This window comes from Ammodytes marinus, assembly GCF_949987685.1.
Source record: "Ammodytes marinus genome assembly, chromosome: 1".
In the NCBI taxonomy this organism is placed as follows: domain Eukaryota; kingdom Metazoa; phylum Chordata; class Actinopteri; order Uranoscopiformes; family Ammodytidae; genus Ammodytes; species Ammodytes marinus.
In genome coordinates, this window is record NC_137230.1 from 33,265,559 (window position 1) to 33,286,096 (window position 20,538).

At 40.5% G+C, this 20,538-nt stretch overlaps 1 protein-coding gene across 1 annotated transcript in view; it reads left to right on the forward strand.

Moving 5' to 3' along the window:
* Window positions 1–1,157: 1,157 nt before the first annotated feature.
* Window positions 1,158–20,538, forward strand: part of tox3 (TOX high mobility group box family member 3) — a gene marked incomplete at its 3' end in the record, with an annotated part of 41,525 nt that continues 22,144 nt past the window's right edge. The window contains exon 1 of the mRNA XM_080040765.1: window positions 1,158–1,406. Coding sequence (XP_079896891.1) covers window positions 1,305–1,406 — 102 coding nt within the window. The 5' untranslated portion in view covers window positions 1,158–1,304. The remainder of the gene's footprint in view (window positions 1,407–20,538) is intronic.

Below are 20,538 nucleotides of genomic sequence, written 5' to 3' on the forward strand. Positions count from 1 at the left end.
CCAGCCCAACCCTGTTTTACTTTCACATCACGTTTTGCACATTTCAAAGTACAGTGATAGGCTGCAGAGAAAGTTCAGAAAGTCTTGACATCAGGAACCTCATCTATGATGGTGGCCTGAAACTAAAGGTGTGTTCAGACAATTGATGTGAAGTGAAGAGACAAAGATAATGCAAACACTGACTTAAAATGTTTCAACATGAGTTATTGTTTATTTTGTTACACCTATTCTGAGATTTTTATGACTCCAATGTGTGTGCTTATGGAAACAAGGCTGGATGAATATGAATATGTACTGTGTGTGTGTAACATTTCACCCTTTCATGTCCTTTGCATTATGACTGTTTGCATAAGCCTTTTAAAAGTGTGCTATGGCAATAGCATGTGTAAGATAATAAATGCACATATAACCTGCAAAACAAAAACAAAACAAACAGAAGAAGACAGACAGTGTAATTGTTATTAATGATCCTGTGCCAACATGTCACATGGATTTACCATAGATAGTATAGGGACTTACATGCCGTGTTTTCGTGGGCGGGGCTTATAGTGTGTATGGGGAGTGGCTGTCTTGTTCACACATTTCGCCTTGTTCATCACTAGACAGGCAGAGCATGAGCCCGAAGGCTGCACTCGGATACCCAGTGTAACTACATCACGTTCACTAATTGCCCCATCTGTGGAGCGTTGCTTCACTAGTTGTTTGACAAACCCCTTCAGTCGCTCTGTTTAGCGGCCCGGGCGCGTGCATCTCACTCACCAACTACTTTGACCAAGTTGGAGACATAATAAACTTCAGAGAGACGCAGCGGAGGACACGAACACGCGCGTTTTATCAGTGCGCGTCCTGCACCAACGCACGGACCTATATTACTTTATTACGGTTTTTCTTTTTTTTTGCTTTCCCCTGTATCTGACGGGCGGAGGGAGGCAGGAGAAAAGGAGGTGGACCCACGCTCAGTCGCCGGTCTCGTGGCTTCTTTGTATACAGCAGCAGCAGCAGCTGTGTGTAAATGCATGGACACACGGCGTCTACCGCTCCGCGTATTCGGCTCGGTCCAACATTTGTGCGGGCTTCCTTCTCGGAGATGAAGCGTCTGAACCAGGTATAAGAAGAGGGATATCAAAACTTTCACCCCCCACCCCAGTTCCCCCCTCTCACCGCAGTATCTCATTTAGCCCGACAGAGCTTGGGTCAGTTGTTACCCAGTCTCTCTCGCTCTGCGCTTGGATTGTAAACGGGCAGAAACAAATTGACTTGGCTTCAAGCTACAGCTGCGCGGCTCCCTTACGCACTCACTCACCATGGATGTACGATTTTATCCGTCTGCCGGTGGAAATGCTATCCCGGGAGATGCACCAAACCTGGATTTTGCCCACTGTTTGGGCTACTACAACTTCAACAAGGTGAGGACGAACTCCTATGTTTTGTAAGCTCTGGTAAATGTGTGTGTTGTTGGGTAGACAAGGCTGATTGCTGGAACCACGAGTGCGCAATAACTCCAGGACGATCCAGCCTTGTAATGACTGGAAATCTGCTCCAAAATTAAGTTAAATTACAACTAATTATATGTTCATTATTTTGAGTTGCCTCCACTTGTCTCTCCACTAAGCATCAATGTCTATCTGGAGTTTCTTGATTCACACTCTCCTGTCATGCCACAAACTTTGTTGCTATGTATCCAATTAGTCATTGGAAAAGAAAAAAAAAATGCACAAGGCAAGTGTTACTTTTAGTCCAGCTCAGTCCGTCCTCACTGCACTGCTAAACCCTTACCAGTGACGTGATCCACAGTCCTGGGCGCTGTTGGCTATACAGGAGATCAGTGATGGATCATTGCATCAGCACCATACATTACAACATGTGCATTACAATGGGATGATGGCAGGACACGGTGTGTGTGTCTGTCAAGTGTCCGGTTTCGTGTTGCAGTCAAAACACAGGGTGTTGCAAAAACACAGTGAAAACCCTTGTAACTCATTAAAACTTTAGAATATTTTGTAGGTGCAATTCACCATGGTTTGCTGCTGAGAATGACCCCTGTAATGATCATTTTTTCAACTATGCAGCTTTACTGGGAAAACACACAGAAAGAAAGATAGATAGGCAGTGCACTTAATAGCTGTTTCGTATGAATGCAATCCTTGTCAGCATTGTGCTATGTTGTGCGCTTATCTCAAACATGGCATCAGTAAAATCCTCAGACTGTCATACTAACAGAGGCAGCCACATGATGTACAGCGGCGTTTTATCTACTCTCTCTCAGGTTAGAGCCCAGCCTATTCCCTGCGCTGTTTACAAGTTGTTCCCCCCCCCCCCCCCCTCTTACATATGTATACAAGCAGCCCTGTTTGTATTTCTAAGCTTTGGTTAGGAACATTGCAGAGATATGACAAGTTTATTAACTCCCAAAGAGGCAGGGGTTGTGCAAAACACAGATGATGGGTTTTGTGATATTTTGCCAGTGTGATGTAACACTTGACGTACTCAGCGTTGTTATCCATCGGGAGCTTTTCTCCTTAAATGAACAAGAGGGAACATCACTACAGACTAATGACACAACTGCAGTGTGCTGTTTTCGTAAAGTTTAAACAATGGTAACCCCTACAACCCCCACCCGTCCTCACTCACACTTGCGAACACAGACACACATATACACAGACACACACACACACACACACACACACACACACACACACACACACACACACACACACACACACACACACACACACACACACACACACACACACACACCACCCCCTCCTCCCCATTTATGCAGCCCCACTATAGTGCAGCTCTTCTGTTTGCCCCTTTGCGATCTGATGCTGGCTGCTTTAAAAAAGAAAAACAGTTACCAGGTTTGTCTCACTGTTTCATCAGCTCTTTGTCATGTGGCCAAGTTGTCATATGTGCCCAATTTCATCATGGCTTCATCAGCCTTGAGATATTTTAACTACATTGCAAGAGTTGAAGAGCGATTTTATTCCTGCTCATAAATTCCCCAGGTCAAGTGAAATTTTCCATCTGTAACAGTAATTGGCCACAATTCAAAATGAGAGAGAGAGAGAGAGAGAGAGAGAGAGAGAGAGAGAGAGAGAGAGAGAGAGAGAGAGAGAGAGAGAGAGAGAGAGAGAGAGAGAGAGAGAGAGAGAGAGAGAGAGAGAGAGAGAGAGAGAGAGAGAGAGAGAGAGAGAGAGAGAGAGAGAGAGAGAGAGAGAGGTGCTTATCCAGTATCTCCAGCAGTTATTTTGTGGAGAGAGTCTAGAGTACAAAGCTTGCATTTCATGCTAATTACATTGCCTTTCCGTGGCAAACAAATAGGCTCTCTTGCATGCATCTTTCAAATAAGCCTCCAATTTGTGTGAATGAACTCTCTGAAAGGTAGCACAATGCACGGAGCGGTTTGTCATCCAAAAGATGTGGCATGCTCACAAGTCACACAGAACTGAGGCATTTCTTCTTTCATCTATTTATATAAGCTGTCGCAGCACCTTCTTGCAAACAGCCAAACTTTTCCTAGATTTATATAAAATGGCTATACTCGCTGGCAGAGGGAAATGTTCAATTTTAATGACAAGAGAGACAGAGTGGCCCAGAGGCACTTTGACACATCAGAGATTCCTTTTAAATGTACAGAAAAATCCAAGCGAGTGGCACAAGCTTGATTAGTTGCTGCAGTCAGGACTAATGAAGCTGCCATTTGTTTTTGCTGCTATGAAGGAGATAGAGAAACATGCCACAACTTCGCAGACCTGGATAATGCTTTTAAAATACATTTGTCTAGAAAAATAACTTGCTGAAATCTGGTAGAATTAAATGTAGTTGCTCTATCGAAGCCCTTTCTTAAAGCAAAAGTTAAGGTTTATTCCTGTGAGGGCTGTCACAGCAGGCTCCATTTCTTTTAAACTACCTTGACTTAAGGTTGGACACGGATCAGCTATATGCTCAAAGGCATACCCGCCACGGCCCCTACTTTTCCTGATTGGTTGTTACTTCATGTTGCGTTGTTTTCAATTTATCCGTGATAATGACTCTTGGTTTTACTGGCTCTTTGGTCTGTGTTAAGAACACCTGGTTGTAGTCAGTAAAAATATATGAGCTGCTTGTTAGAACTTCGGAAAACTTTAAATGAACACATGGGCTTATATATATATATATATGTGCATATGTACATGTTATATATTTATTCATCATCGTCGAATGTCTTATTTTGGTGGTGGCTAATGATGCAAGACAGTTGAAGTTATTATTTTTTTTCTGGGCTAGCCCTTCAGGTATGTGCAGTATCTACCAAAGACAAGGAGCTGTTTGGATTTTGACTGGTTTTGGTATTTGTAAAAGTCAAATGTGATTAACTTTAATGGTTTCATGAAAGGGACCCAGTGTTATTCCCATATTTATGGCCATCTGGTCTGTTTTTTCTTAAGGTTTAATAATGTTTCAGATACAGTATCCATTTAGTGTTGGCTTCCATTCCCTCCAGGCACAGATAGACTGAGATCACAAACAGATGTGAATAAACACACCCTTCACCTGCACTAGTGCTAACACTTGAAGTTTATTTACAAAGCTAATACAAGCGCCATTGAAACATCATACTTTTTTGTATAAGGAAATCACACACACATTAAGTCTTATTGGTAGCAGTGGAGTCAGCCATTCCCAACCTGGATTCAAAAATGGTACATCAAAAATGCACCTACAAAAATAAATAAATGCCCTTCACAAGCTCCTCAGCAAAGTAGCACACTTTTGTATGTGTGCATGTGTTAACCTGCACTTGCTGCTGTTCAATCAACCAGGTTTAAATTGAAAAGATTACAACTTTGGGTAATTTATTATTAGGCTAACCATCTGTTGCTGAAAGCATTCTCCTGTAAGAATATATGTACTATTTACTTTGTGTTTCATCATCCAGTCGCCTATGATCTGAAAGACTTACTGTTCTTTAAAAACAATGATTAGGAAGTTGTTTTCCGACTGTAAGAGCTGCAGCTGCAATTATCACAGGGTTTAATTGAGCCTGTAAAATGTGTTGTATGGGGAACAGAAGCCTGCTCATGCTTCATTTGGGCCGAACTGACCCTTCCTTATGTGAGGAAAACTAGAAACAACAACGATTAAAGAGTTGAGGGAAGGACAGGACCTTAGTGAATTACTGTACTTCCATAGCAACAAAACCCCCCGGGGCAATAACCTCTGATTGTGTCTAAACCATAGTGGGCCAGGCCTCCTTTGTCTTTGCTGTCCTTTTCTGATTCACTGGGAGGGAAAGGGTTAACACTCTGCTCGACCAGGGGGCCTTGTGCATCTCTCCAGTGTACACAGCTGGTGCCATTTCATCACACACATTCTAAACATATCCAAACACAGCTTTAAATGTGTGTGTGCACTAATGCTGTGTGTGTGTGTGTGTATTCGTGCTTGTGTTTGTGTCTGACTGTGTGTCTGCGTGACTGTGTGTGTGTGTATTGGGGGGTTGGGTTGCGGTGTAACCTCTCTGAGGCTGTCTGCTTTGTCAAACTCAGCGGTTGATGGATAGGACTTCAAGGCGCATGTTAAATGTTTAAATGTCCAAGAAGTGAATAGCCGATGTGTTTTGCTGAGTCTTTTTAATTGCAGCTTGTCAGGGGATGTAGTTCAACAGATTTATTAAACACCTAATTTTCCCGCTGAGATTAGAGAGTGTTATTTTTAGTCTGGAGTGTCGGCCTGCCAGAAGACACACTGCACTTGGAAGTTCCAGCCCTCTAAGAACAAATGTGCTGTCTGACAGATTGAACTACACATACGTCTACTCAAAGCAGATGTTAACGTTTTGTTAATGTACGGCTCTTTACTTCCTGCAAGATGTTTTTAACACTTATTTCTGCCGAGCAAAGATGATGATAGGCTATGGCCATATACCTGTTTGTAAAAACGGACTTTTAAAGGGGCCACAGTGCTTCACTGGTAAGGGGAAAAACTAGCCTTGTATTATTATGAGTTTGTTAATTACTGGTTCCTGTGTTGCAACAGTATTACAGCTGTTGTCGCTCTCTTTATTTTGTTGAGGTGTTGGGATGTTGACATATGCAAGCTCACACACACCAACTGTCTTCTAAAAGTCCCTTTTAGAACTAGTTTTTGAGTACTTTAACTTGTTTTACCAGTTTAATCTGATTATCTAAACCAACAGTCACTAAGAACCGGTGGGAAACATACGACCAGGTTTTCTGCTTTGTTTATGAGGTGGATATGAGAAACATCTGACATCTTAGACAGACATAGACCATTACCCAGATCAGCACTCGTAAATACCCTCTGTAACGCTGCCATCTCTCCTCATAAATCCACTTCATTACATCTTTGCCTAGATTACTCAGCGTGGTTCATTTAGGCCATACCTCACACTCTAAAGTTTCTCAACCTGTGGGTTGTGTGCCCACCAAGCTTCACGGGTTCTTCTGATGTGGCTGTTTGTCGCTGCACTGAGTTGGTCGTAGTTTGTGGTCTCATGACCAGGGACAAATTAAAGCTTGGATGTGAAACCAATCAAGGATCCATGCTAAAAGCTATAGTGTGTAACATCGGTCGCCCCCATGAGTATTTACAACAACACTGTCGGCCATCTTCATGACGTATGCCTTAGTTGATCGTGCATGGATTTTATTCCATCTGTTTTTTTCTTAGCAGTAGAATAAATAACTGAAACATTACGTGGACGCTTTTTGTGCTTCTGCGCTATTGTCGTGGGCAACACCAGTTTGTAAACGCAATACATTGACAGTTTTGTGGAGCTGATAGCTTGATCAACTTTGTGTCAACTCGTTTGACCATGGTTTAGCTGCAACTGACGTTCATTTATATGAAAAAGTTACGCACTAGAGCTTTAAGTGTTTGTCTTTCCAACGAAGGCAGTGTTTATGTGTCATGTTCAGTTTTTCTTGAGGATAAACCTTGGCAGTGTTGGTCCCCACTGAATAAAAACAACCACCTCTTTCTGGACTATTTGTAGCTATATGGTTCTTTGAAAAACATCAGTGATACAAAGAAGACAACTCTAGAGGAAAATTGCATTTGTTATTGGATTTTGATCATGTACACAACATCAGTGCACCAAACATCAGACCATGGAAGAGCCTGAAGAAAACAAATGGTTTATTTTATCATCCACAGCCCTGGAGGAGCAGTTGTTTTCACAGTTGTAGTTTTATCTGGTTATTTAAATGTCCAGTATATGAACAGTAGTTCTGATCGCTTCCATAAAAAAATAAAAAAAAACTTTCACTGTAGAGTTCACATTCACAGTACAATCTTTCAATTGAAGATTGGTCTTTGCCTTATTACTTTTCTCATGACATAGTGATACTCCCCATGTTACATTTATTTTGATGGCAATTAAACTGGGCCTATAAGAGAAGACTACACTCAATTAAATTGTAAACTTGTGTGGCGGAACAGAAAAATTAATCCCATTACAAAAACATCCCTAATAATAACCCATAATTCCACAGCACAGAGTCTGAACTCTTCTATGAGAAAGACATTTGCCTTATCTGTAGTTCCCTACAAATGGAGAGTAGATGACACTGTTAAGGTCATCGAGAGAGTTGAGTTTTAGGATTTGATGTTCTTAAGATAAAATGGAGATACCACTTGACTGGAGTACCAAAGCACTTGAGTTAGACTTTTGCTAAATTGTTTATATAAGTCATGCCAGTGACTTATATAAACTACTGTTTGGGTTAGTTTATCTCTTAATGTCAAAGGTGAAGTGAACCTCCTGTATGTGGAAACATTGTGACCGTTTGGATCCAAGCAGGCCCCCCCCCCCAAAATATATATTTATTGCATGATAAAGAGTTTTAATCTGGTTTGGGTTTACTACTACTTCTTTGACAGCCTCAACCTTGCTGACTTATTAAAAGGAAAAATTATGCGATGCCCCAGAAAAGGGCTCTTAACATGAATTAAGCAGTTTTCAAAAGGACTAGTCAATCACTTCTGGTTGGCTGATTCAATAAGTGTTGTGTCCCTTTAGTGTTTAGCCTCTCTGTTAAAACACATTCATTTTTAAAGCCTTTCAGAGAGGCAGGCCATTCCATGTTACGAAGATCTAATGTCCAATTCTCTTAATGGGATCACGGACTATATCAAAACATTCGGCTGTTTTCCTTTTAACTTGACTTGCATGACTTAAGCCCTTCTCCTAAGATCTTTTTCAAGGAGCATGGGCCACTGACGAATGTCCTCCTTCTCACACAGTTGTCTGTAATATATTCCAGGCTGGGCTATAGTTGAATTGATTGCGGCTATCTTTATATTAGACTTCTGTTCTCCAGCTGCTCCTGGTATTTACTATTACGTCAGCCTCCATCTTGGTAAATGCAGAATATCACATTACAACATTTAGATAATATCCCAGTGCATCATAAATTAGTCCTGTCAACCAATGAAGAATTATTGTCTGGTGTGCAGAATTTCTTTCTACACTCCAATTTAGCTGTGACCATTCTAACTAAAGCAGATTACTCATAGGAATATTAGTCGCTGCTCCAACACGTGTTCATGTATCAGGTAGAATGTGTTTTTCTTTCTCATTAGATGTGTCTGGGCTGCAGGTGTGTGTATAGTATTACATGTTACGCAGTGTGATTAATCCACCCCTTTTTTCACATGCCCCCTCCTACATCACACATTCCCATAATGCAGTGTGTTACTAGGTTGCACTAAAAGGACTGACAATAGTAGCAGCAGGTGTGCAAATATCCCTCACGCCCGTTGGGCAAAGAGAGTAAACAATGGGGGTAAATAAAAGTTGTATTTGAATATATGGCATATTGGAGAAAACTGATGCAGTTAGAAGAATAACTTTAAATGTAACACATTTCTCACACAGCAAAACGTGTAAGCATAATTTTCTGAACAAACTAACAGGTAAAATAACCAAATGTTGGTCAGTGTGTTGTCCCATTTTTTCACACTTCAGTTCATGCTGGTGCATACTTGGCGAACTCCAGCTAGTTGTCACTACCACACATTAAGTCTGTTTTTGGCAGTTGGATAATGTAAAGGACTCTTAGAGCAGTTACTGCCAAAGCAATAATGTCAAACCTACTTCACCCCATAAATGAGTTTTAATAGTCTCCTACAATTGTAAAACCCCACCATGGTTTGATTGCATCTTTTATATGCATGCATTAGACTGATTAAAATATTGTCTTGCATGCATACTTTGTTTATTTTGCACATCAATGACATTGCTACCCTTTATGAATTTATGTTTGTTTTCACTGATTTACAAATGTTTAACTAAGATTTATTAAGAACATATTTTACAATTTCTCAGCTAAAAAAAACGTGTTATTTGTGCAGACTGGAAACTTGATTTGAAACATGAGACAGGAGTCACTGAACTTTGTCAATATTGATCTACGATCTTAATCTTCATCCAGCTTTGAGTTGCCTTAAAATAACCACAGAAATATGAATCATGCTTTTGCCAGGACGGTATACTGTAGGGAAGATTAGTCAAAGATGTTCTACCGAAAACATTTGCTTTTATAAAACGATGTTGACTCATTACACCGCTCTTACATCAGTCTTTTGGCTGTAATTGCCCTGCAGTTGTCTTCATTTAAACATGTTGCTGAAATATTACTGCTTTGAGGATTCGTTATGACCGATTTCCAGTTAGATGAAATTCATGCAGTATTCATGAATCTGTCTAGTTTTTATTCAGTTACATGATCAAAAGGGACAATGGACATGGCCTAAGTAAAAGCTCCTGCTGCATAATAGAGGTCCACTCTTTGAGACTATTTGATCATAAATGGGGTCCATGGAATTCTTAAGCTTACTTCTGATATTTCTGTGAGTTCAAGTTGAGGCTCATTCACAGCGTGTGTGTGTGTGTGTGTGTGTGTGTGTGTGTGTGTGTGTGTGTGTGTGTGTGTGTGTGTGTGTGTGTGTGTGTGTGTGTGTGTGTGTGTGTGTGTGTGTGTGTGTGTGTGTGTGTGTGTGTGTGTGTGTGTGTGTGTGTGTGTGTGTGTGTGTGTGTGTGTGTGTGTGTGTGTGTGTGTGTGCTGGCTCGTGGACTCTTAAATGTGGTCATAGTGTGGTATGGTAGAAAAAGGAGCAAGATCTCGAGTGCCTCAATATTGACCAGGTTTCCCTCCTTGGAGGTAGCCTGGTCCAACCAGACCATCGTACTTCATTTCATCTGTACAGAAGGTCTGGAACTGCTGTAATTGCCAAACATTCACTCACTTGGAGGCGGGTGTCTGTTGAAGTTTAAAACTATTGGATCTGCCCAGTGCCACTCTGGATTAGCCAACCAATCGCATAACGTTTGGTCATCACGTGTGTCATGATCCGGCTTCTGACGGTGCGTTCAAGTTGGACAGGGAACTCGGAAATTTCCGACTTCACTACATATTGTAGTTTATGGATCTACCGGTACCTGGCAACGGTAACTTCTTAGAGCCTTAGAGTTTAGTTATTTGGATGAGAAAGGTTGTCGGCGTCCATACTTTCGCGAGCAGATGCACTGGAACACAGACAGGTCGGAACTACCAAGTCGGAAATCTCCTTCTTCCGAGTATAAAGGAACGCAGCATTCAACTGAAACTGGAGCGCGACTTCAATGTCATCGTTCTCAGCCACTCGCTCTGTTCGCTGATTGGACGGCTGTAGATTAGCTGGAGAAAACTGAGAAATGCACTGCACACCCAGACTGACTACTGAAGGGAAAATGAAATTTGGCCGGAAGTAGGCGGGCGGACGGAGCCAGGCTACCTTGGAGGGCTAGTGACGTTTCTTTCAGATGACATTCTTCCAGGAAAACTGATGTTCTTCCTCATCTTTGGAGGTTCTGACTCTCAAAGTGTAACTTTTCAAGTACCTGCACAGCCTGGAGAAAGGGATCTCAGCTCTGCTACATTTGTGTGTCTTCTCCAGCTGATAAACAAGGAGAGAAGCTGAATGATTACACAGTTTCAAAGGCATTACAGGCAGCTGATTAAAGTGTTAGGTCGGAGTTAGCCAAGGTTAACCGTCCATAATGAAACACTTTGAAAATAATGATACGCTGCATGGTTTTATGAGGGCTTGTGGCTGCTCATCTCAGCAGTGGTGACCTTCAGCAGCTCCACCAGCTAAACGTAGCCATCCCACAGCACCCCTGTGGTTTTCGAGGCTCCATTATCTTCTGATAGAGAAGACCTGGTACAAGGTCTTTTGTCTGTAGCCATTCTGGTATCATTAGGGTAGCATACCATCTTAACTTTAACTCTCACTGTGAGATACTCCTTCAGCTCCTGCTTTGATATGTAGCCCAGCAGCCCAGTAAGAAGTTTATGGAGAGGATTGTATCTTACATCATGTTTTACGTTGTAGTCTATCAGTTGACATGTATCTAGAGACACAGCGATGAATAAAGAGTGAAAGAAACTTGCAGTCCTGGGATGGAGACCGTTACACAATCTTTAGTGCTTTAGTAAGCAGACTGCATGAAAAAAGGATTTTCTCTTAACAATATGACATCACTTGTTCTGTCATATGTTATTGCAGGGCATGTGGCCTGTTATTAAAAACAGCTGCCTATTGTACACCTGGGTAGTTTGGATTATACCCTCGCCAATACTTAAAGGTTCATTTTGAAAACTGGCTGCTGCCCACGCTATATGCTTACTGAATAAGTAATACTGAACTAGAAAGTGAAACGACAATATTATCTTTGGCGGCTAGTTTAATGCACTTGGGGATGTTATGGTGCATGTGAGCACAGCCTGAAATACACTGTATCTGAAATGTGTTTGGCTTCTAACTACAGCATACAACAGGGCTGTGTTGAGACATTTGGGCTATCATTTTCCGTTATGCCTCTTTGTTTCTTTTAATACTAAAAGTATGTTCTACTATAAACCCCAAAAGACTGGGAGGCTAATTGATCATTGACAAATATTTACACGTTGTTGTGTTAGACTACTAATGTTGGCTGATAATTACTCATTCAACTTCCAGAGAATTATGCCAATAGTGTTCTGTGAGAATGAGCTGTGTAGTTTAAGTCAGTTGCTGTTTTTTGTCTTCTTTGCTACTTTATGTGAAGGGATATAGGGATATATGTTTGCATAGATAGATGTGCTATCATGCATTGTCTCCAGAGTTAGCTGAATGTGTAGCTTACAGTAAGATTCCCAGTTGTTTTACCCATTGAAATTGTCACTGGTTTATGTGTGATTGTTGTGAAGACTGCTTTGTGTGCATCTTCACTGTTGGTGGGCCTTGATATCTTCTGAAGAATACCTTCCTAACGGGAACTAATTAACAAATAAGAATAATTGCCTGCTTCTTTTTATTCATCACCACAGTCTCTCATAACAGCCAAGCTTCAAGCTGGAACAACAAAGTAGTGCATAAATCAAAGTAGTTTCCTTTGCCAAGCCAGGGCCCCCTGGGAGGTACCTTGGTGCTTAATTAAAATCCAGAAGGATCATGTTTTAAGTGTAGGTGAACGAACACTGAATAACAATGACAAATCACGCCCCAGAGCATTCGTGGTGTGTTTTGGAAAAGAATAACAGCATCTTTCTTTCTTTTCCCTGCAATATAAATTAGATTTAATTCGAAATAAAGCTGTTATCATAGCATAGTGGAACAAGGACTGTGGTAAATGCAGCCCTGTCTGGCTGCAGAACCTGCCAAAACCAGCATTGACATATTAATCTCATAATTAGCCATACAGGATTATTATGGCACGGCTCATTATTAGACATTATTTGGTGGCTTACCCTTTTAAATGCACTGTTTATCATCCCTTTTAAGCCTTGTGATCCCTTGCGTGTCAGCCACACTATATCACCTATTTACTTAGAAATTAGTTAAACAGCATTATGCTAACATTAGTCAACACAAACTACTAGTCATACCACACCAGGCATTTTCCGCAAACACACTGGAGTACAATCATTTGTGCATTGATGCATTTAATGACTTATTGTCTAATTTTTTTATTTGTAGGAGGGAGAATTTTAAGGGTTACTTGCAATAACATTTTACAGTCTCACTTTAAAATAAGACCCTGTATGGCTAATAGAAATTAAATGAGCGTGTGGGACAATGAATAGGATTTTTAGGATGGGGTAGTTGTGTTGGATGGAACAATAACTCTTTCAAACTGAATCCTCCCCACGAAAAAGATTTAAAAGATGCCAAATGATGATAAATGAAATGATGAACTCACAGAGAGATTTGCATTAACATAGGGATTGTGAGTATTGTGCGAGTCCCCTGGGCCATTGTTGTCCATGATCTATGAGTTTCTACATCTGTCAGTTCAGCATTGACCAGGGCAAAACACAGCTGACTGGTCTCTAGGCTCCAGACAGAAATACACAATGTAGAATCACATGTTCTAGGGACAGTAATCTGAATATAAACTGTCCTACATACTGCTGTTTCTGCGAGTGACATAATTCCATTGTGCACTAGTAGCACTTAGGAGAGGCTAAAAAAAGAAAAGTGCATTAAAAAAGGGGAAATGTGTGTAGTTATCAGCAGGAAAAAGAAAACCTCTCCCAATTCAAATCCACTCAATTACCAGACTCTGGAGAGCTATCCCCAAGTAACCCCTTCCTTTGGCTAATGGGTCACAGCAAATTGCAGTGGTGAATATTTCAGACTTTACAGATTTGAATAAAGATATCATGATCATTTCACTGTTGTACAGTGCCCTCAAATAATATTTGAGGTCTTCAGCTGTAGCCAGCATAAACTGCATACCTCCTGGGTTTAGCGAAGGGTAGGGGAAGCAAACACAAGTGCTGTCAGTCAACGTGGAAAAGCTAATTGGGTCGATCTTTTTAGCGAAGATTAATGAAGAGATTATCTCTCCCTATGTGTCCAGTGAATCTCCCCCTCTGGCTCCAGGTAAATTAGCTGATGACAAGTTGACAGTGGGAACTCTGTTTCTCACACTCACTCAAACCTGTGGAGAGTCCTTCCAGCATCTGTTGAAATGATTATTTCCTAACTAGGTCTCTTTATATATTGATTGATTTGGATTATTGGCTTCTGTCTTTCAGGACCCATCAACATATTGGACTTGACAGACATGTGAATAGCGTTTACATATATTTTAGGCTATACAAGTGTTTGTTGTGTTAATTAGAAAGGACATATATTACCTTGTTCCTCTCCACATATTAAGTACATATAACGGGATGCCAGGAGATTTGGGCTACAATAACATTCTGCTGATCTCTGCCGACTACACTGTAAATAATTTATCTGTAAAATAACAGTAAAATGCTGGCAGCAGAGACGCCAGCAAGTTACTGTTATTTTACAGTACCCTTACTGTTAAATTAATTTACAGTATTTTACTGTAATCGAAAAAACTGTATATTTCTGTATTTTTTTAATTTACAGTAAGATACTGGCAGCAGAGACGCCAGCAAGTTACTGTTAATTCTACAGTATTCTTACTGTTGAATATTTTACAGTTTTTCAAAGTAAAAGTGAAATGCAGTATTTCTCTGTTTGAAAATAAATTAACATTCTGATTAGATGGTTGCAAGTAGATAACTGATAAATATTTACTTTAGACAGATGTAATGTAATACAATAACTCAATGTAGCAAATTAAAATATCAAACTTCTAACATTACACATGTTTTGTTCTGTGGCCTAAAGACATATGCATATCATACATGAATATTGAAGTGATGCAAAATAAGCAGTAAACAACTTAAAATATTGTGAATCAAACAGACTTTTATTAAGGGCAGTATTAACAAATACAGCTATACAATTTTGATTTATTTAATGCAATGCATTCTCTGTTAAACATCTATATAATAATTTGGGAAACTCATGGAAGCCTTGTGGTTTACCTTTTAAAATAATCCTTTGAGGTAGGCTTGTCTTTTACCTCTTAAAGAGTCTTGTGAGATAGGAGCATTCTTAGCTCCAGAAAGAGTCTGGGTGTTTGACTGCTGGTATCTGAGAGGAGTCTTCTGGGTCGGGTAGAGATGACCATCACCTTGCTGTCATTGCTCCTCCATCTTGATTTGATCCAGTGTTGAGACTGTAAAACAGCAACAAAAAAATTGTCAAAATATATCTAGAATTGGGAATGTACAGAAACAACTCTGAGTCCATGCTGAAAAAGTCTGTTGTGACTAAATGTTGCTTCATCACTCAATCAAAAGTGTAGTAGTAAGAGAGAGAGAGAGATGAGAGAGAATGCACTGACCTGATACATGTGTATTGACTGTAGCTGACTTCTTCTGGACCCCCACACCATGTCTTCTTGGAGGGAACTGTTCCCCGGATGGCCTTTGTGCCTCTCTCCAGATTAAGGCTATACCATTGAAGCAGCTGAAATCAGAATAGTCAAAGATTAGACACTGACTGTAAAAAATTAACTATTTTATGGGTTCAAAATTGACAATGTATTACACTTGAAACAGTTGATATATTAGGCTTCAATTCAAATGTATAGGTGGCATGATATGATATGATAATCAGCTCCACTGCATCAGCTCTTAACAAGGAGCTAAAGGCTATCCACTAGCTAAAAACAACCAGTAGGCTACTACTCTAAAGACTAAGACTCTAAGACTCACTAATGCTCAACACTCTTAGGTTTGAACATACATGGACTCTAACATGCGCTTAAGTATAAATGTTTGAGCTAGTTAACTCATCCTCACTGGTAAACAATATTCTAAAATCACATACTCACTTGATAGACAGGCTGCTGAGCATTAGTTTAATTTCAAACATTATCTAAAGCCACATTTTAAGAGTAAATAATTGATCAGAAACATATTACCTTAAAATTTGTAGACGCTCAACTCGATCAATGCAGAGTAGACCTAATGCTGGACTTTTTGTTGATGCGTAGCACATGTCCTTCGAAGTTTGTCCTATCTGGAATGGCTCATTTCAAACTAATGTTCCTGAAAAAGGCCGTTGCCCGCCCATTTTCCAAAAAATACTGTAGTATACTGTAATTTAAAACATTATCATACTGTTAAGGGCTTCTGAGCTGTCTTTTCAAATGTACCTTCCCACAGTGCATTGCTAAGTACAGTAAAGAACCGTAATACATGAATACAGTAAATTACTGTTCAAATTTGGCCGTAAATTAACAGCAATTGCTTACAGTGTATATATAGGCTCACAGAGAATGGGAGAAGCGGGTCAAACGTAACCCGAATGAAGACAAATGAAGAGTGATGGGAAAACATGTGCACTGGAAGGTGTGAGTGCAGAGCAGACTGTGTCCTGCGCTCTCATTTATTTTAGTTGAGAAACTCACAGCACGGTCCTAAAATAGAGGTCAAGGCTCAAATACAGAAAATGTCAGTGACCCCCATTCCTGCACTGGAGAAATGGGATAAAAGTGCTCTGAGGGAGTTATGGTCAAAAGAGGAAATCAATACAGCTGTAAAGGAGCTTTGTACAAATACAGGATACAAGATTATTTACAATTGTATAAAGCGACCGATTCACAGTTAGTTACTTGTGCACCTTCACTGTCAAAACCACATGAGCAGGACAACAAGTCCAACCCTTGTGTTAGTGTTCATTACTTTGATTTGTAGTCATTGGTTTTCAATGGATGCATTATGTGAAAGCAAGTGTAATATTTGTGTAAAGAATATATACTTTTACTAGTTTTCCTGATGGTATCATAGTGAAATGCAGTCTAGAGAGAAAGGTTGCATTTGATTGGCCAAACACTGACAAATGTCATCAACACAAAGGTATATTTGCGTAGAGCTTTTTACCATTTTAATGTGTTTACACTTCTTTAACTTACCTTGTTCTCTTAAAAAGCACTGCTTCAATACAGACCTCCAGGTTACCGTCTGCCTTTGATCTCCAACCTGTCATCATGTTCTGCGTTACGACTAAAAGACGTGAAGTGCGTCTTTGTTCCAAATCTCTTAAAATGTCAGCGCAATGATATGGAATCAAAGTTGAGTCTTAGTGTTTGTAATTATTCAAAGCTGGCATCTTAATCTTGCAATGCTTTTGAAGTAAGAAATGTTAAAGCGACATTTTGAGTTTAAATACAGTTAAAAAACATTAGTGAAGCACTTAGCCTGATGGTTGCTGTCACGAGAAAAACAATGTCTGCGTCTCAACAGCCGTCAGGTTTGCTAATGATGTCCTGGTGTGCTGTCAATCTACCAGATGAACGGACAATAGTTTGCCAAGGAGAGAATGCTTGAAATGGCTAATTGCTTCTAAGAGGCCGCTCAACCATTCTGTAACTACTATGTGATCACAGATGTCTTTTCCAGCTGCTATTACATTATGGAACTCAAAGAGATTACAGTCGCAATCCACTGGCTTTCTTTATGAGCCTTTGTTGTTGCACATCAAGTCATAATGATTATAGATACATTATTGCAACCACAGGGGCACTGGGCAAACAAAAATGGCACGTGCGGGAAAACGGCACGGAGCCCAACATCTTCATGTGTGCATTTTCATTATTTCACCTAATATGCCCCAGCTATTCTGTTTAATGTCTGCCAACTTGTTGATTCTCAGTTTGGAGACACATTTCTGGAGAGGAGCCCGAGAGTATTTGCAGCCGGACCTCTGTCAGTAGCGCCAAGCAACACAGCCACAAATTGGAATGTGGTACAGCTCTGGGAAAGCAGCCAAGATTTAAATTAGACAATAACCTCTGCTCTCTCTATATTGCCTCTCTTTTCCAGCTGCAGGCCTAGCCATTTGTTTAATACAGTCAGCCCTGTAGTATATAATAGACTGATATATGAGTCACCTCTCAGCAGTTTGTGTTTTTCAGATTTATAAAGATTGAACAACTGGTCTGTTTTGTGCTTACTGTGGGCCTATGGTAATAATAACACGAGAGACACAGGTTGCACACCAACCTGGAGATGACTGTCACCGAACGACGGAGGGAGCTTTTCAAATCTATAACTGGACTAAAAAATGTGGATCCGCTACTACCTGGAAGTGAAGAAACTACTTTGTTTTGACAGTTCCATACTTTTTTTTTCAAATGCCACAGCCTATTGATCTTGCATTTTGTAGACTGTATTTTGAAGATATAATTAAACTTTAGTTGTACTCAACCAAGAAGCAAGCTAGCCACTGTGTCAAGTCCATCACTAAAATCTCTTGACTGTGCACATTCTGTAAAGCTAGTTTTAATGAGTGTATTAGCCAGTGAAGGCACACAGGGAATAAAATAAATGCATCTGTGCGGCCAGAGCCAGAAGAGAGGACTCAACTCCCAGAAGCTTTCAATAGAGCTTTCTGTGAATCAGAGTACCAGAGCTCAGAGGCATCTGACCAACCAAGAGAAGTAGCACAGGCATCGCCATTAGCACCGCAAGAAACTCCCATTTCCAGTAGCGGAAAAGCTGTTATTCACCTCCGTGACATTTAACAATGTCATTTTTTAGTTATTAGCTTCCTTAACCTCCACAGTAACCTCTTGCTCTGTAGTGGAAGAATGGCAAGCATAGCAGAGTGAGCTGGGTTCAAATCCACACCTCTGATACCATCTTGAGTTGGAGTCGCTTCAAAGCTGCTGAGAGTAAACAGCCTTGAGACATGGCTTAGCCGTAAAAGCAAGACAACACCACCCAAGCCAAGCCTTTCTCATGTTGCTTCCTCGAGAGCTGTGTGTCCATGCAACGGCAGCCATTGTGAGAAAGCTACACCATGTTTCTGAGGCCCTCTCCATCGCCTAAGCTCCTTTGTGGCTGTGGGCCAATGGCTTTGCACCCCGCCAGATCAAAGATGGAACCCCATTTAGCTTGTGCTTTCTTTTAGGATTTGCTCTTGAGAGTACAGAGCATACTCTACAGCCAGGAAAAAAACAGGATGTTGGATGTTGACCTGCATAGTATTAAGAGACTTCAGGGCTCAGGCAATGGGTCCATTATGACAAACGTTGAGACCATCTTTGTTTTGGCAGCATTTGCAAGTCTTAGGCCTGAGAGAAAACATAGCTATGGCGAACCTCTGTGTATTTTAGTACCATTGTGTAATGTGGTGTTGGATGTGGCCATGCTAAGAAAATGTTCCGTGTTAATGTGTTACTGTATTGTCACGATTTTTTACTGTTAAAATCAACATTTACACATAAAACCTGAGAGAGGAGAATAACCAGGATTTCAGTATTATTTATTTAAGAAGATATCTTCTTTAAATAAAAAATATACAGTACAACTAGCAAAAAGAGTGTTATAGTATTGTCTTCCCCTCCATTTAATGAGAACACTACTGTGATGATCAAACATGGTTGGAAGAGCATGTTTTAACTTGTCATAAAAGATGAATGGATTCCTTGGTGTGCAAGAAGCTTACTTTTCTGTGATTGACAGCTTTTCTGCCTGAACATATGTACTGTACGTGCTGATGCAGTTAACTCCACTTATCTCATTTTTAAATACTTTAAAAGAATGTAAAGATCTTACACATGCTTTCTTTCCACCCTGGTCTGTTTGTGTCTCCATGTTATCGCTCTTTTACACAGACTCTGTGCTGAATATAAATTTAGCCCCAAGGAATATGCTGAACACACCAGCTATAGCTCCCCCTTTTAATGTCTTTCAACACTGCCATAATGACTGGGAAGCTTGAAAAAACATAATGCATATTTTCTGAGCTGTGAAATCGTTTAAAGTTTTTCCCTTATTTTTATAGTTAAGCTTGTCATTTTGGTTGGATATGCAAACTTAGTTTCATAGCCCGAGACAGAATTATAATGTTCCTGTACCATGTAGAATAATTTAAAGAACATAAGCTCTGCTTTTGGGTTTGCTTATGACAACCTTCATCTATAATGTATTCCTCACATATTCCTGACCTTAGTGACGACATATTGCAATAGTTAAAGGTCCAAATGTCAACCTGAATCTCATACATTGTCTGATCAAACACTATAAGGTAGCGGACTGTTAGAACTGATTCTTGTAGCACATACCAGGATACATGGTCCTTTTGAGGCAGATTTGATATCTCTTCAAGGTCTTCAACTGTTCCTCCAGGCCCATATTTACTCTGTTGACACCAGGGTCAGGCCACAGTGGTCATTGTGGTGTTAGAGAGGAGATAATCGGCACACAGTCTCAACAAAACTGTCATCAGCTTGACTCTGATCCCAGATAAGACCAAGGCTTTTTCTCACGCTGGCCAGACCCTCTGCACTACAGTGGCTGTGCTCACACTGAGATGCAGAGGAAGAGTGAGATGCTTACAATGAACTTCCCCCTTAATGCTAGCTTATGTAGTTGAGGACTAGCAATCTTAATGGTGGAAGACAGTGCCGGGCTGGGGGAGTAATGATTTTAGCTCTGAACTGAATTACCAATCGATTCAGCCAGCAGATTCAGAACACGGGTTGCGAGCCGACTGTGTGGACACGCTGTGTTGCGGAGTCGCTTTACAAATTGACTGCTGCACACATAGGAGGAAATATATCTATATATGTCAGCTCTGCACTGCTCGTGCGGCGGCCTGCTGGGCGTGAATAGGCCTTGTGATCAC